The sequence below is a fragment of the Podarcis raffonei genome, chromosome 2 (genome assembly GCF_027172205.1).
Source record: "Podarcis raffonei isolate rPodRaf1 chromosome 2, rPodRaf1.pri, whole genome shotgun sequence".
Taxonomy (NCBI): Eukaryota; Metazoa; Chordata; class Lepidosauria; order Squamata; family Lacertidae; genus Podarcis; species Podarcis raffonei.
In genome coordinates, this window is record NC_070603.1 from 115,050,768 (window position 1) to 115,068,275 (window position 17,508).

Here is a 17,508-nt window from a genome sequence, read left to right on the forward strand (position 1 = left end):
CCATCTGAAAGCGAGGGAAGCCATTCAAGTCATAACAGGGTTTCATCAAAGAACCACTTCCAGATTTGGTTGAGGTGGCCAGTCCCCATGGTCAGATCCTGCCTGCGAGGAAGCGATGGGACAGTTGCGATAGTCCCCCACTTAATGCGTCATTGGTGTGTTGGTGTGGAATCCCACAGATCTGCTCTGGAACAGATCCACTTTCGGAATATTCTCTGCTAAAGTAGATCCATTTTGGGGGTGGGTGACAGTGAGGCCGACGGAGAATATGCCCTTTCAAATATTTGAGCTTTCTTTGGCTGTCCATTGATATAGAACAGAAGCTATTCTGAACACCTGGATTTAAATTCAGTTTAACAGTCAGGGGTGGTGTATATGCCACAACTCCTGAGAAGTACATAAAAAAAATGCCATCAGTCTCTAGAAGCACCCAGCTTTCACATTTTGGGTGTTGCTGACTATATTTTTTGTTGTTGTTAGGCTGGTATTATTCTCTGCTCTATATTTGATTGTTTTATTGTAAGTGGAAGCTGCCCAGGCAACTATGTTAGTGGGCAGCCTACAAATATTATTGCTCAAATAAACATTTTTTTTAAATAGAAAAATAAGTACAAGTTACTAGTCCTTGTGGCTTTGAACAACTCTTTGGGACGCGCTTGCTGAAATCTCAGAAGCCAGATCTATTTCCCTTGGTTGAAGGCAAGACTGCAGGGTCTCAAAGATCGCTTGACTAGCAAAACAAGAGGGACACAAATTGCTGATTTTTTAAAGGAATTATGCATTGTATAAATTGTATAAATGTAGATTTGGAGTGCATCGACAATTATTTTTTAATGCCAAGGTCACCATACAGATAATCCTCTAAACAGCCTTATGCCTAATGACCTCAGGTTGCAATTCTATGCATGCTTACCTGGGAGTAAATCCAATTGAAATCAATGGGACTTCTAGGTAGAAGTATAGGAGTGCATTTTAATTTCGAATCCATGGCCCTCAAGATCCCTTTGGTCTACAGCTAAAATCAATGTTGGAGGTTACACCACCCAAATGGGATTATGCTATTTGCCAACAGAAAGCCTTGGCCCAGTATACCTGAAGGAGCGTCTCCACCCCCATTGTTCAGCCCAGACACTGAGGTTTAGCGCCAAGGGCCGTCTGGCGGTTCCCTCACTGCGAGAAGTGAAGGTACAGGGAACCAGGCAGAGGGCCTTCTCGGTAGTGGCGCCTGCCCCGTGGAACACCCTCCCCTCAGATGTCAAGGAAATAAACAACTATCTGACTTTAGAAGACATCTGAAGGCAGCCCTGTTTAGGGAAGTTTTTAATGTTTGAAGTTTTATTCTGTTTTTAGTCCTCTGTTGGGTGCCGCCCAGAGTGGCTAGGGAAACCCAGCCAGATGGGCGGGGTATAAATAATAAAATTAGTAGTAGTAGTAGTATTACCCTGCCTATCTAACTGGGTTGCTCCAGCCACTCTGAGTGGCTTCCAACATAATACTAAAACACAGCAAAACATTTTAATGTATGATGTTTTTAAACTTCCTGATACAGGGCTACCTTCAAAGAGTTGTGTAGCTGTTTATCTGGTCCCAGAACATGGAGTGTTGAGGAGGCAGGGAGAAATACAGTGGTACCTCGGGTTAAGAACTTAATTTGTTCTGGAAGTCCATTCTTAACCTGAAACTGTTCTTAACCTGAGATACCACTTTAGCTAATGGGACCTCCTGCTGCTGCCGCCGCGCTGCCAGAGCACGATTTCTGTTCTCGTCCTGAAGCAAAGTTCTTAACCCGAGGTACTATTTCTGGGTTAGCGGAGTCTGTAACCTGAAGCGTCTGTAACCTGAAGCCTCTGTAACCCGAGGTACCACTGTAATGGAATAGAACATATCCTCATAAAGGAGAAAATGGCTGTTGACTACAAAAAAAGTATACCTGTACACTGCAACATTTTGTTGCAGAGCCTGCTTGTCACCTCTTAAGTTAGGTGAAAGTTATCTTGGACATACTTCTTCTACCGCGGACAAGAAACACACAAGCATGCAGTGAGTTGTTTTCTCTGCCATATTTTAGAAAGCTTATTTATTAACTTTATAACCCACCTCTCCTCACAAGGGAGCCCAGCTAATGAACGAGTAATGAAACAATAAAAGCACCTTGCAATACAGTTTGGGAAAAGAAAGATCTTTGCTTTAAATGCTTGTTGAAAGAGGGCTTCAGCAGGTGCTGAAATGAGACACGCCAGTTTAGTATTTAGCAGGGAGGGATTGCAAAGTGGAGGTGCCAGCACACCGAAGACGCAATTCCTCCATTCTGTGGAACAGATGGAATCTGCAAGAATCTGCAAGAGGCCCTCACCTGCTGAGCACAACTGGATATATAAGCCGGCTGAGAATCTTTCAGGTATCCTGGCACCTTCGACTTAGCAATGTGTCGGCAATATCCTGCCTCACCAAGCAGTCAAGCTGCCTCATTTTGCACCAGCTACATCTTCTGGAGCAACTTCAAGGGCAGCCCCACACAGATCACATTGCAGTAATCCAGCCTGCTGGGCTCTCTCAGCCTCTTCACTGGCCCTTTGGGTATCGCTGAACCAGAACCCAGCATCCTGTTTCTAACATGGGTCCAGGCAGATGCCTCTCAAAAGTTGATGAAGAGAACCCAAAGATAACCCTCCCCTCTTTGTTGTTTATTCTCTAGCACCTGCCACTGGTAGGGAGACCACCACTTCACCTGAGCTGCCATAGCGAACTACTTGAACTTGCTTTTCCTCCTCTGCTCCCGTTCCTGTTTCCTTGTGTGCCATGTCTTTCTAGACAGGCGCCTCCACCTCTTAGGGCAGAAAGATTCCATTGGGCGAATTGACCGCTGCCCAGTTCCTGGAAGGCTTCTCAAACACAACAGAAGACCAAAATAATTATAGAGAGACTATTTGTTTATTAGGATGTCTACTTGCGTCTTGCTACAGATGCATAAATTGCTTCATCATCACACAAAAGAACCTTCCTCTGCCTCAAGACAGCTTCAAAACGTGGCTTTTATTTTTAAGGCTCCGCAGAGGAATAATCAGCATGCAGGATAAAAGAATCGGGGTGCAAGGGGGTGCCGTATCCATGCGAGAAGATATGCTGGTATTGCTGAATGGGACAACACACACACATCATCTTTAAAGAACATGGCTTCCCCTGAAGAATTCTTGTTCACAGAACTATAATTCCCAGCACACTACAGTTCCCAGGATTTTTGTGGCGGGAAGCGGTGTAATTTAAATAACCATTGTGGATGTGACTGCCGTGGGAAGCTGTTCCATGCCAGGGGTAGGTAGAAGGTAGACTGGGCTTGCCAGGCAGATCATTGGATAATTTGCAATGCATGTTCAGGAGTCGTTGGGGGCCAACTGTTTAAATATGGCAGCAGTGCAGGGCAAAGGCATGTCTAGTTCAGCATCCTATTCTCACAATGACTGCCTAGAGGCCTAAGGGAAGCTCAAATCCCCAAATCCCTGATGAGCACTAACTCAAAGCTATACAATTTCAATTGTATACACAGATTGCTCCAGTGTGTGGCTCATGAGGCACAGCTGGTAATTAGCTACACCTCCCAAGCCGCCATTTTGTATGCGGCCCCACCCTCTACTTCCATATTTTGTAAAAAAAGGTAAAGGTAAAGGACCCCTGGATGGTTAGGTCCAGTCAAAGGCGACTATGGGGTTACGGCGCTCATCTCGCTTTCAGGCCGAGGGAGCCGGCGTTTGTCCACAGACAGCTTTTCTGGGTCATGTGGCCAGCATGACTAAACTACTGGCGCATGGAGGACCGTGACAAGTGCCAGAGCGCACGGAAACGCCGTTTACCTTCCTGCCGCGGTGGTACCTATTTATCTACTTGCACTGGTGTGCTTTTGAACTGCTAGGTTGGCAGGAGCTGGGACAGAGCAACGGGAGCTCACCGCGTTGTGCGGATTCGAACTGCTGACCTTCTGCTTCACATGCCCAAGACGCTCAGTGGTTTAGACCACAGCGCCGCCCGCATCACCCATATTTTGCTCCTGGATTTAGTTGGTGAGGCTCAAGGGTGAAAGTAAGGCCCCCATCTACATTATAAATTTAAAGCCGTATCGCACCACTTTAAACAGTCATAGCTTCTTCCCCCAAGGAATCCTGGGAACTGTAGTTTGTGAAGGGCCCTGAGAGCAGTTAGGGGAACCCCCCCATTCCCCTCACAGAGCTACAATTCCCAGAGTTCCATGGGAAAAGGAATGGACTCTCAGATTTGGGGAACAGGGGTCACCTAACAATTCTGTGTTTACGTCACAGAGCTGCCATCTTATGAGTGGTTTAACAGTCAAGCCCCCTTTGGAGGGAATTCTGGGAAATGTAGTTTTCTAGGGGAAATAAGGGTCTAAAAAACACAGCACAGTTCTCAGAAAGCTCTGAGGGGAAAGTCATGTCTGTTTAAAGTGATACAATACTGCTTTAAATGTATAGTGCAGAAGAGGCCTAATTCGGTGTTGGGCAAGCTAAGAACCCAACTCGGAATACCAAGGTGAGGGGAAATGGGCTGTTTTGTCATTTATATTGAAACTCCACTCCCATTGCCAGTCCACTGTGGAAAATATTCCCACTTCTCCACCCATTTCAGCTTGTTCAAGAGCAGTTGGAAAAGGCTTTATAGGTGATTTTCCTTACAACACAATTGCAACACAATTAAACTGGTTAATATGGGGGGGCGGCTTCTGTCTGTTTTTCTTCCCTGCTATAGATAGCCTTTTAGATGGATTTTTTTAAAAAACAAAGCTCATGTAATAATAATAATAATAATAATAATAATAATAATAATAATTAGAACCAGCAAGCCTGAAGTCTGCCTATACCTGGTTTTGAGCCCCTCGCCCATTTCCCTCCCCCAACACAGACATTTTCCCCACCCTGGAAAAACATGAGGATCATAACCCATCTGACGTTGGGGTTGAGCATGTTCGGCTCACTCTAATCAGTGGATTTTAATTAGGCCTAATTCTGTGTTGGGCCACAGCCCAGGTGTGAATCCACGTTCCAAAGGTTGGGAGAACTGGCTCGCCTACGGTGACCTGAGATCACGACAGAGGCGATCTCACCAAACCAGGGACTTCTTGTTTCACAGCTGCATCGCTACCACTATATCAGTCCTAATAGTCTCATTCCAGCGGAGTTTCTTCACAGCTTAGACGACCCGAGCCCCGTTCGCAGTCCGGGCCTTCTTTCATTGCTTCTCCTCAGTGTGGGTTCTCTCGTGCTTGTTGAGAATCGTTCTCCGGATGAAGCCTTTCCCGCAGTCCGAGCACTTGAACGGCTTCTCCCCCGTGTGGGTTCTCTCGTGGACGATGAGGCTTGAGCTCTGGTTGAAGCCCTTCCCGCAATCCGAGCATTTATAAGGCTTCTCCTCCGTGTGGATCCTCTCGTGCCTGATGAGGCTCGACTTGTCGCTGAAGCTTTTCTCGCAGGCCGCGCAGCTGTAGGGCTTCTCTCCCGTGTGGATCCTCTCGTGCTTGATGAGGCTCGACCTGTCGCTGAAGCTTTTCCCGCAGTCGGAGCACCGATAGGGCTTCTCTCCCGTGTGCGTCCTCTCGTGATTCGTCAGGTTGGACTTCCGGTTGAAGCTCTTCCCGCAGAAAGAGCAATCATAAGGCTTCTCGCCCGTGTGAGTCCCCTCGTGCCGTATCAGATGCGAGCGGCTGCTGAAGCTTTTCCCGCAGTCTGAACATTTGAACGGCTTCACTCCCGTGTGGATTCTCTCGTGTGTGAGAAGGTGTGACCTCCGGACAAAGCTTTTCCCACAAGTGGAGCACTTAAACGGCTTGTCCCCTCTGTGGGCTCTCTCGTGTTTGTTAAGGCTCGATTTGTCGCTGAAAGGTCTCCTGCAGTGGGAACAATTGTATGGTTTTTCTCCGGTGTGGATTCTCCTGTGTATGACAAGACTCGAGTTCTGATTGAACCCTTTCCCACAGTCTGAACATTTGAACGGTTTCAAGCCGGTGTGTTTCATCTCGTGAATGAGGAGGTTTGATCTCTGAACAAAGCCCTTGTCACACACGGAGCAGCTATACGGCTTTTCGCCCCGGTGGATTCTCTGATGTGCAAGGAGGCTCGCAGTCTGAATAAATCTTTTGTCGCAATCCGGACATTTAAAGAGTTTTTGTTCTCTATGGATCCTCTCATGTCTGACCAAGGTCGAACTCTGGTTGAATCTTTTACCACACTCTAAGCATTTGTAAGGTCTGTGCTCAGTGTGGCTTCTCTCGTGCCTGATAAGGCTGGAGCTCTGATTGAACCGTTTCCCACAGACTGAGCAACTGTAGGGTTTCTCGCCCGTGTGTTTCCGCTTATGCCGAATAAGGCTGGATCCGTCGCTGAAGCTGTTCCCGCACTCGGAGCACCGAAATGGCTTTTCTCCCGTGTGGATTCTCTCATGTGTGCGAAGGTTGGATCTTTTCATGAAGCTTTTAGAGCAGCAGGAACACTTGTGTGGTTTCTCTGTGGGGTGTTGGCTCTCGTGTTTGATAAGGCCTTGTTTGTCGCCGAAGCTTCTCCCAAAGCCTGAGTAATATGGCATTTCTCCCATGAATATTCTGTCACGTCCATCTCCTATCAGAGTAAACAGAGCGCTTTAACGTCTTTCTTTACAAAGTCAAAAAGAACTTGCAGACAGACTTTACAGCAGGACCAAACAAGCCCCACAAAACCACTCTCCCAAACACTGCAAACAGACATTTCCCATGCAGAAGGTCTCATGTTCAAGACTGATCACAGAATCATAGAACTGTAGAGTTGCAAGGGACCCTGAGGGTCATCTAGTCCAACCCCCTGCAATGGCGGTATCTCAGCTAAAGCATCCATGGCAGATGGCCCTCCAACCTCTGCTTAAAACCTCCAATGAAGGAGAATACAACACTTCATGAGGGAGTCTGTTCCACTAATGAACAGCTCTTACTGTCAGAATTTTTTTCTGATGTTTAGTCATAATCTCCTGTCTTGTAACTTGAAGCCATTGGTTCGAATCCTACCCTCCAGAGCAGGAGAAAACAAGCTTGTTCCTTCTTCCACGTGACAGCCCTTGAGATATCTGAAGATGGCTGTTATGGGACCTTGTGCTTGGGAAACATTCTCTGCCACAGTCATGGCACACTTGCTGTCATATTATCCATACCAAGACAGAAGCCTCATGTTCAAAAGCAGTATATCTGCAAGTGCACCTCACATATCGGAAACAAATAGCAAGGGGAAGCTGGGAGATTTTGGGTCCTGCTTATGAGGTTGGCCACTATCGTGAGGAGAAACTGCATATGCAGTTATGAGGCTAATGAAGGTCCCAACAGCAAGTTACCGTAGTTTGAAGCTCACTCACCTGAGTGGGCCTCCTGGAATGTCACACTGGCCTCCGAAACCGGGCGGCAGGGAACGTACGGCACCTCTTCTTGTTCCAACTTTATTATCACATCCGGAAGCTCTGCTCGGGGAATGAGAAGAGAGGAGGGCGGCTGAGGAGCTGGCTCCATGACAGGCAGAAGTGGGCACCAACCTGTCCAAATCCCAGAGCTTTCCCCAATAACATAGAGCCAGGCTACATGTTACACTTCCCCATCCACAGAAAAGCTGTCCAGATCCTCCTGTTATGACCTTGGAGGTGTCTGGAACGGGCTGGGCCTTGCGCTCCTCTGTTTATGTCTCTACAACTCCCAGCATTCCTGTGCATCGGCCATGTTGGCTAGGAGTCCCGACAACATCTGGAGGGACACACAAGTACTCCCAACCCTGATGTGTCACACTGTTGAGTCACCCTTCCTCTAAGAAGTTCGCGATGGTATACATGGTTGGCCCCCATTCTACCAATATTTTATCCCGACTGAATGAGATTGTGAACCCGGGTCTTCTAAGTCATCGTCTAACACTACCCATTGCACCACACTGTCTCTCAAAGTTATGAACAGGCAAGAGTTTCCACGTTCTCTTCCTGTCAAAAGCCTAGGTTGATTCCCAAGAGTTTGCCCAGATCTTTCCGCTTACCCGAGCCGTAGTCTGCTGGGATCTCTTTTTCCTCCAAAACAGGCTCTGGGATCCAAGGATCTCCCCCATGGACCACTTCAGTTTTAGGAACAGGGAATCCTGCTGAGGGGAAAAAGTGACCAATGTAATCAGAAGGAACCAAGGTAACAGGTACTTGTCACATAGGGCTTTGTTTACCAACATTGGGACCAGGATTCCTAAAAGATCATCACATCCCTGTATCCCCAATTGATCACTGAGCTTGGCAGGAGAGGGCCTCCTGTAGATGGTTGTAATAATAATAATAATAACAATAATAATAATAATGGCACATGGAAAGCAAGAAACACCTGAAATAGCCTTTGATAAAATAATTTGATGTAACATTATATGCACTTAGCATTAGAACAACCTTCTAAGTCAGCCTTTCTCAACCTGTGGGTCCCCAGATGTTGTTGGACTACAACTCCCATCACCCCTACCTAGCAAGGCCAGAGCTCAGGGATGATGGGAGTTGTAGTACAACATCTGGGGACCCACAAGTTGAGAACCACTGTTCTAAGTGAAGTCCTTGTATTATCCCCATACTGCAGCTGGTGGGGAAGGAAAGTGGAGGCTAAGCATTAAAGCTTGCCAAAGGCTGCCCAACAAACTCAGGGCTGAGATCAGAGGTAACCATTATGGGCATCCTGGCTAGCAGCTCAGCTATTTCATGCCACTAGTTCTCATGAAAGGTGTCAGCCTTTGTTTTTCTATCCACCAGAATCGGCAGAAAGCGTGGTGTGGGCAACCTGAAACAAAAAATTATCTATGAATAATTATATATGCATCACACTGTTTAGCTGAACCTATCCGTCACCTGAGCGGTCGCCTGGGAAATTCTTAATATCCTCTGATCCCTGGTTATTCGGGAGCCATGGCATCTCATCTTCGTCTTCCAGCTTTATGGTCACGTTAGGAAACTCTAATCAAAGAGAAGAGGAGAAGGGTCTGAGATGTCTGGAATTAGTAATGTCCAAATCTGTTAAGCATGAGAAATGTAGTTGGTAGATTTTAATAATAATAATAATAATAATAATAATAATAATAATAATAATGGTGTATTGGGCTGGGGTATTGTTTGTGGGGGTTTTGATGCTATTGATATTCATTTTTTGTACTTTTATTCTGTGAACAGCTCTGAGATGTGCGGGTACCAGCTGGTATATAAGTTCAATAAATAATAATACAGTGGAACCTCAGTTGTTGAACATAATCTGTTCTGGAAGAATGTTCAACTTCCAAAACGTTTGACAACCGAGGCGCAATGGGCAGTCCACAGAATCTATTGAAAAAATGGAGAAACATGCCTTGGAAGCCATTCGACTTCTGAGGCATGTTTGAAAACGGAAGCATTTGGCGTTCAGGTTCCAAATCGCCAAATCGTTTGGCTTTTGAAACGCTTGAAAACCAAAGTTCCACTGTAATAATAATAATACTTTTCTTATGTTTGCAATTATGTGATTCCACCACCCCCGTGTTCCAACCAGTTAAAAAATGAGATCTGCCACCAACAAGGGACATTCATTATTTCAAAATATTTGCAGTAGGGCAAGGGACGACGACCCCTAATTTCAGTAAAATGTCCTTTGCTTTCTGAAATCTGGACTAACCAGTCTTATTCAAAGCACATGTTCATTCACACAAAGGGCAGGGGTAAAATCAGCACTGTAATCTCCAAGCACAAATCTTCCATGAATACTGGAACTGCCAAAGACAGCCCTAGGCTTCTAAGCCTCTCAGCCGTCTAACACAAAATTCAGAAAGGAATCCTTACCCAGAGAGGCCATATTCCTGTGATTTTCTTGCAGGACCACCCAGGATAGAATTCATCTGTCTGAGTGCATCAGATCTTCATCACACTTCCATGAAACTCACACAGCCACATCCTCAAAAGTCTTCCTTGAAACAAAACAACAGCACCTGTCCACTTTTGCTACAGAAGAGCTAAAAATCCACAGAATTTTTATTACCTGCCTTTCAACACAAGGCTCAGAGGCAGGTTACAATGATAATATATATATATATATATACCTGTGTAAAACAAAAGAGTTACAATCATAAATATAAAAATGGTTCCAAATATACAAACAATGTCAACATCTGAAAATAATTCGGTATATAAAAATAGTTGCAGTGAAGATGTAAAGGTAAAGGTAAAGGGACCCCTGACCATTAGGTCCATTTGTGACCGACTCTGGGATTGCGGCGCTCATCTCGCTTTACAGGCCGGGTCATGTGGCCAGCATGACTAAGCCGCTTCTGGCAAACCAGAGCAGCACACGGAAACGCTGTTTACCTTCCCGCCAGAGCGGTACCTATTTATCTACTTGCACTTTGACGTGCTTTCGAACTGCTAGGTTGGCAGGAGCAGGGACCGAGCAACGGGAGCTCACCCCGTCGTGGGGATTCAAACCGCTGACCTTCTGATCAGCAGGTCCTAGGTTCTGTGGTTTAACCCACAGGGATAAAAGGCTCTGTACTGTATGCAGCCCTCACAACAACGACCCTGCAACATGAATCACAATTATTTCCATTTTACAGATACAGTGGTGCCTCGCAAGACGAAAATAATCCGTTCCGCGAGTCTCTTCGTCTAGCGGTTTTTTCGTCTTGCGAAGCAACCCTATTAGCGGCTTAGCGGCTATTAAAGGCTTAGCGGCTAAGAGGCTATTAGCGGCTTAGCGGCTTAGAAAAAGGGGGGGGAGCGAAAAAAATCGCAAGACTCGCAAGACGTTTTCGTCTTGTGAAGCAAGCCCATAGGGAAATTCGTCTTGCGAAGCGCATCGAAAAACGGAAAACCCTTTCGTCTAGCGGGTTTTTCATCTTGCGAGGCATTCGTCTTGCGGGGCACCACTGTAAGTAACTGAGGCTGGCATGGCATATGGTATCAAATCAGACCCCCGATTCATCTAGCCCAGGGCTGGGGTCTCTTTCTGGCAGCGGTTTTCCAGGGTCTCAAGCGGAGAATCTTTCCTAGATAGGAAACTGTATTATACAAAGTCGCAATTAGCTCAGTGTTGTTTACACTGACTGACAGAGGCTCTTGTGAGTTTCAGGCAGGCGACATTCTCAGCTTGGTATACCCAGAGCTGCCAGGGTTTGGACTGAGCTGCAGCCATTCTCTAAATGCCAAGGGGGCGAATAAACCCTGCCTTGCAAACTATCCTTCAAAAGCTACCAGCCTTTGCAGAGACATTTCAGCAGCTAGCTAGCTCTTCTCCACAGTGTACCCTGGAAATTGTAGCCCTCAGGAATTTAGGAGGGAAACCAAGACTGTTTAAAGTGGAATCTCAGCACATCAAATGTGAACGTGACTCAGAGGCCACTCATTGAAATAATGACCCCGAGTCAGTCACATCTATTAACCTCAATGGGGCTCCTCTGAGCATAATTCTAGAATTGTAGAGTTGAAAGGGAACCAAGGGGTCATCATCATCATCATCATCATAATAGTAATAATTTATTTATATCCCACCGTCCCCAGCCGAAGCTGGGCTCAGAGCGCCTAACAACAGTAAAAATAATACACTTTACATAAAATTGCAATCAATTAATTTAAATACATTCTAAAATCAATTCATGACCAAATTCATGGCAACCATTGGGCTAGAGTTCAGTGAGGATTACCAAAGGAGGGGGTTAGACTGTGCCTTGGCCAAAGGCCTGGTGGAACAGCTCTGTCTTGCAGGCCCTGTGAAAAAATGTCAAGTCCCGCAGGGCCCTGGTCTCTTGTGACAGAGCGTTCCACCAGACTGGAGCCACAGCCGAAAAAGCCCTGGCTCTGGTTGAGGCCAGCCTAACCTCCCTGTGGCCCGGGACCTCCAAGATGTTTTTATTTGAAGACCGTAAGGTCCTCCGTGGTCCACACCAGGAGAGGCGGTCCCGTGGGTACAAGGAGTCGTAGGCCGTATAGGGCTTTAAAGGTTAAAACCAGCACCTTAAACCTGATCCTCTACTCCACTGGGAGCCAGTGCAGCTGGTATAGCACCGGGTGAATGTGATCCCGCAGCGAGGACCCCGTAAGAAGTCTCACCGCGGCATTCTGCACCCACTGGAGTTTCTGGGTCAGTCTCAAGGGCAGCCCCACATAGAGTGATCCAGTCCAACCCCCTGCAACGAAGGAATACAGTAGGGCTGGCGCTGGCCAGTGTGGCGTAATGGTTAGAGCAGGCTTTCCCAAACTTGAGTCCCCAGCTGTTTTTGGACTACAACTCCTACAACCCCTAGCTAGCAGGACCAGCTATGATGATGATGGGAACTGTAATCCCAAAACAGCTGGAGACCCCAGTTTGGCAAACCCCGAGTTAGAGTGTGGGACTATGATCTGCGAGAGCAGGGTTCGAATCCCCACTCGGCAGCCATGAAGACGTCTCTCAGCCTAACCTCCCTCACAGGGTTGTTGTGAGGCTGGAATGGAGAGGAGGAGATCCTTGGATCTTCTGAGATCCTTGGAAGATAAAAGCAGAATATAAATGTAATAAATAAAGCCCTCAATGATATCCCTGGTTAGGCTTGTGGCAATAACAATAAAAGTGCTCAGCCAGCACCTATATATATAGAGAGAGAGAGAGAGAATGGGTGCCTTAGGCCTGAATATAGCACTTCAAAGGTCATGCAGGAAAACTACGTGGCTTGCACCAATTGGGGCGAAACAATAGCGGAGAGAGGCTCTTTGCTGGCTGGGAGAGAGAAGAGATTGCTCTGAACCGATTTAGCAGCTAACTAGATCTTGCAGCTTCTCCGCTTTCCTGCAAGCCCAGCAATTTCCAAGGCGCCTCCCCAATGTCAAAGCCCAGGAAAGTCCGACCCTTTCGGCTGCCCGAGGCCAATGAAACCCCGACAGAGCAAAACGCACAAAACGAAAAAAGCCCAGGATCTCAAACGCGGGTTAGGATCCCCTCTTCCCCCAGCGGCACGCGTTGGTTTATTTTTATTTCAAGCGCATACGCCTTATTGCACGACCTTTAAATTTACCTTTCCCACCGCAAACACGGCCGGGCAATGGTCCAGCCTGCACGAAGGGGGCCGCTAATCCGCATTAAGGCTGCAATCCTGCGCACACTTACCTGGGAGCAAACCCCACGGAGCTTGCTCCAGAGTAGACCAGCCTAGGATGGCGCTGCGACTGATCTTCAGCATGCAAAACTGATCGTCAGTGGAAAGGATTCGAATTAAACCTTTTTTTAAAAAAATGAAAAATAAGGGGTGGGGGGGGGACTTGCATTAAATGCCTCTCGGGCTTCTCCTTGCTGCTTATGCGGGAGGCTTTTCCTTTGTTTTCCGCTTCCCATCATGTGACTCGCTGAAGCCGAGCCCGACGACTGGCAAGTCCAGCCCGACCAATCTGCAGTCTGAGCGCATGGATGGATTGAACTGCTAGAATTGTAGAGTTGGAATGGGGACCCAGGGTCATCTAGTCCAACCCCCTGCAATGCAGGAATCTTTTGCCCAACGTGGGGCTCGAACCCACAACCCTGAGATTAAGAATCTTTTGCTCTACTGACGGAGCCCAGGTCACAAACCAGGATTCCTTTCTGAAGTGAACCCTGGGCCCTGTACATCTATTTTGTGGCGCTGTGGTCTAAACCACTGAGCCTCTTGGGCTTGCCGATCAGAAGGTTGATGGTTCGAATTCTTTTTATGGTGGTGAGCTCCTGTTGCTGTCAGCTCCTGCCAACCTAGCAGTTTGAAAGCACGCAAGTGCAAGTAGATAAAAAGGTACCACTGTGGCGGCAAGGTAAACGGCGTTTCTGTGTGCTCTGGCTTCCGTCATGGTGTCCCGTTACACCAGAAGTGGTTTAGTCATGGTGGCCCCATGACCCGGAAAGCTATCTGTGGACAAACGCCGGCTCCCTCGGCCTGAAAAGCGAGATGAGTTCTGCACCCCATAGCTGCCTTTGACTGAACTTAACCATCCAGGGGTCCTTTACCTTTTACCTTTACCTATTTTGTTTGTTTCTTTAAGTAGGATTTTTCTATGGCATCAAGAGAACTAGAGACTTGATTGCTCTATTTTGTGATGCAACCATAAAATTTAGAGGAAGAACTGCAACCCGTGGCGCTCCAGGTGTTGTGGCACAGATTCCATCACCCCTGGTGTTTGGCCATGCAGGCTGGGGCTGATGGGAAATGCAGCCGAACATCTGGATGGCCACACCAGCCCACAGAGTCATACCTCGGGTTACAGACGCTTCAGGTTGCATTTTTTCGGGTTATGGATATGAAGGAACAGGTTACTTCTGGGTTTCGGCAGTTGTGCATGCGCAGAAGCGCTAAATCGCGCTTTGCACATGCGCAGAAATGCCTAATCACAACCCGCACGTCCGCAGACGTACCTCTGCGGGTCTGAACGTGCATCCCGCCCAGATCACGTTCACACCCCAAGCTTCCACTCTTAGTTGCAACTGGGGGAAGAGGGTAAGGCGAGTAATAAAGCTGTTTCCGTTATAAAGCATTGGAAAGTTTCTGAATGCTAAGCAACTGCAACTTTATGAAGTTGTGGGTCCTATGCACGCTTGCCTGAGCCATTGCACACAGCGGAACTGCCTTATGAATCAACATGTATAGGATTGCACAGGACGGTGGGGGGTGGATTCTGCACCAAGAGAAGATCCATGGAGAAGTTGCTCTTTCAGGCGGGTTTGGTTGACTTCGAAATATCTGAATCCAGCTTCTCTGAGGAGGAAAATACTCTTGGGGCTGCCATACACCCGGAAGCTCCCAGACATAGCCAGGATCTGGCCATCAAAAATGGTGTCCGGGCAATTTTCGAAAGTTGCTTAAAATGTCCAGAAAAACTGGGCATATGGAAGCCTATATTGGAAGTGTTGATTTTTTTTTGTGTAATTCCTAAAACTTAGCTTAAAAGCTGAACAACTTTGCCAAAAAAGTTCTTAACAAGTTTTGTGTCCAGATTTTCACTTGAAATATGACAACCCTAGATACTGTGGAAGAACTAGTGGGAGAGGGGGCTGGCCAATGCATAGCTGTCAATGTTTTCCTTTTTTTAAGGGAAATTCCCTTATTCCAAATATGATTCCTCACAAGAAAAGGGAAAAGTTGCCAGCTATGGGCCAATGTGGTGCCCTTGATCCATAGTTGGATGACAGCTGCCATCATCCCTCTAGTGCTTACTGAGCTGCCAGTCTGTTCCAGGGCAAAGTACAAGGTTTGGGCCCCAGAGAGCTTGAGGTCAGGCTACCCTAGAGACCCCTTTACTCCTTAGGCACCCAGTGGGTTACTGTGCTCTGCAGGAAAGGCTTTCCTTGCAATCCCCCCAAAAAGCCAAGCCCAACCTATGTACAACTATTCGAGAATAGGGCTTTCAGTGCAGCAGCTTCAGGTTTTGTGGAACAGCGTCCCTACTGAGAGATGACAGGCAGAGACACTCTGCACTTTCCAGAAACAACTGGTGACATTTTTGTCATCCACCTTGGCTTTTTATTTGTATTGTTTTTAAACCCATGTTCAGTATGGTTCATAGCTGTCAACTTTTCCCTTTTCTTGCGAGGAATCCTATTTGGAATAAGGGAATTCCCCTTAAGTTGACAGCTATGATATGGTTCTTAAGCCTAGTATCATAGAGTTGACTCCAGCTCTACAATGCTATGATCCCTGTTCCTCTGTCTACCTAATATCTTTGGCTTACTAGTGAAGCACCTTGATTTGGCATAACCAAAGAGGTTTCCCTGTGTGTTTGAACAGATGGGTTGGCCAAAATTAATTGCTTCTATTAACTTAAATGGACCCCCTCTGAATACGACTAGCCATGGATATGTTGGGTGCAACAACAGGCAAAACATAAATCTTATGCTATCAGTTTTTTATGAGTCTGGGGGTCAGTCTGCGGGAAGAGAGATGGGAGTCCTGCTTCTCCAGCCGGGGCATCTGTATCCTGGGAGGGTGAAGGACCCACCTCCTGAAGCTCAGCCTGCCACATGTCATCTTCCCATTTTCCCTCCTTGTCCACCTCAACCGGACACTCCATTACTCCTGAGCCTGGCAATTCCTCAAGACTCAAGAATGCAGCAGAAAGAAGAGGCAGAGAAAACAAAACCAGGAAGCAATGCTTTCTTTTTAATGAATAAAATTGCCATTTGAATAGTGCAAATATCTTGTAAGGTGCTGCAGGCGAAACCTAAAATAAAAAAGGTAAATGCCGAGAGCTTTTCGGACAGGACTAGGCCGGTACTTCTCATTCGGCCAACGACCACCCCTCATCTTCATTCGCAGACGGAAGTTGCTGTTTGAACTTGTAAACGTAGCTGATGTTATGCAAAGGGAAACTTGTTTTAAATTCAGGTGAGAATGCCTGTTTTGTTCAAATATGCTCTGGGTATACATTTTCCTGTTCCTATGGAACAGACACTGATTTTAAAGACACACATTGTAGGCAGCCGTCCGCCATTTTGGCCACATATTCCTGTTATTTCTAAGTGGCTCTGTGGGCTCCCTAGAAATTAGCAGCCAAAATCTCGTTAAAGCATAGAAAGGCCAGGCACACTCTGAGGCGCAGGGGTCCCCCGTCAGCAGGGTGAGCGAGGCCCCCTCCCAAATGTAGCAGAGCTGATATATCGTACTCAGAAGTGACTCCACTGCAGAGGCCAGAGTTCTAGTGCATCTAAATGGGGGGGGGGGAGCACAGGAGACGCGAAGCCCCTTCTCTGGCTTAGACCCGGCAGCCGCTGACAGCAAAGGAAGAGATGAATGACTGGAGCTGGGAGCAGGTGTTGCGGTGCTGTGTGGCTCGGCAGCTCTGGGGCTTTGGCAGCTCCTCGATCCAGGAATTCATATCCATCAGGTACTGGGGGCTGCGGAGAAGATGGGTCAGCGTGTAAAAAGCCAGGCATAGTCACCCCCTTCCACAAAAAAATGTACGCAGGAGAGTTTAATCTGGAGCTGCCTTGGCAAAGATACGCTCCAAAACAGCTGCATTTACAGAGAAGGAACATTTGTGGGAGGGGCAGTAGCTGAGCGGGTGAGCCTCTGCCTTGCATGCAGGAAGAAGAAGAAGAAGAGTTTGGATTTGATATCCCGCTTTATCACTCCCTAAGGAGTCTCAAAGCGGCTAACAATCTCCTTTCCCTTCCTCCCCCACAACAAACACTCTGTGAGGTGAGTGGGGCTGAGAGACTTCAGAGAAGTGTGACTGGCCCAAGGTCACCCAGCAGCTGCATGTGGAGGAGCGGGGAATCAAACCCGGTTCACCAGATTACGAGTCTACCGCTCTTAACCACTACACCATACTGGCTCTCCAGTCCCCAGAGTCCTCCAGTCCCCAGAATCCTCCGGGGAGGGCTGGGAGTGCCCCCTGCCTGAAACCCTGGAGAGCTGCTGCCAGTCTGTGTAATAATAATAGTAATAATAATAATAATAATAATTTTTTATTTACACCCCGCCCTTCCCAGTTCAGAAAACCGGACTCAGGGCGGCTAACAACAAATTTAAAACA

At 47.2% G+C, this 17,508-nt stretch overlaps 2 protein-coding genes across 9 annotated transcripts in view; both read right to left on the minus strand.

Annotated features, from left to right (window-relative positions):
- Positions 1-13,297, minus strand: part of LOC128409029 (zinc finger protein OZF-like) — a 120,505-nt gene extending 107,208 nt beyond the window's left edge. Inside the window, exons 1-6 of one of the 8 annotated variants that reach the window (XM_053379202.1) lie at positions 13,124-13,297; positions 9,832-9,952; positions 8,875-8,979; positions 8,037-8,138; positions 7,378-7,479; positions 3,646-6,617 (exon numbers count right to left, since the gene is read on the minus strand). In XM_053379202.1, the coding sequence (XP_053235177.1) occupies positions 5,236-6,617; positions 7,378-7,479; positions 8,037-8,138; positions 8,875-8,979; positions 9,832-9,844 (1,704 nt within the window). In that variant the 5' untranslated portion in view covers positions 9,845-9,952; positions 13,124-13,297 and the 3' untranslated portion in view covers positions 3,646-5,235. Of the gene's footprint in view, positions 1-3,645; positions 6,618-7,377; positions 7,480-8,036; positions 8,139-8,874; positions 8,980-9,831; positions 10,239-13,031 lie in introns of those variants that run through there. The other 7 variants (XM_053379201.1, XM_053379198.1, XM_053379200.1 and 4 more) reach the window with 7 other exon arrangements.
- A 2,816-nt stretch (positions 13,298-16,113) lies between these two features.
- LOC128408973 (complement C4-like) overlaps positions 16,114-17,508 on the minus strand; it is a 63,209-nt gene continuing 61,814 nt past the window's right edge. The window contains exon 41 of the mRNA XM_053379069.1: positions 16,114-16,867. Within this exon, the coding sequence (XP_053235044.1) occupies positions 16,726-16,867 (142 nt within the window). The 3' untranslated portion in view covers positions 16,114-16,725. The remainder of the gene's footprint in view (positions 16,868-17,508) is intronic.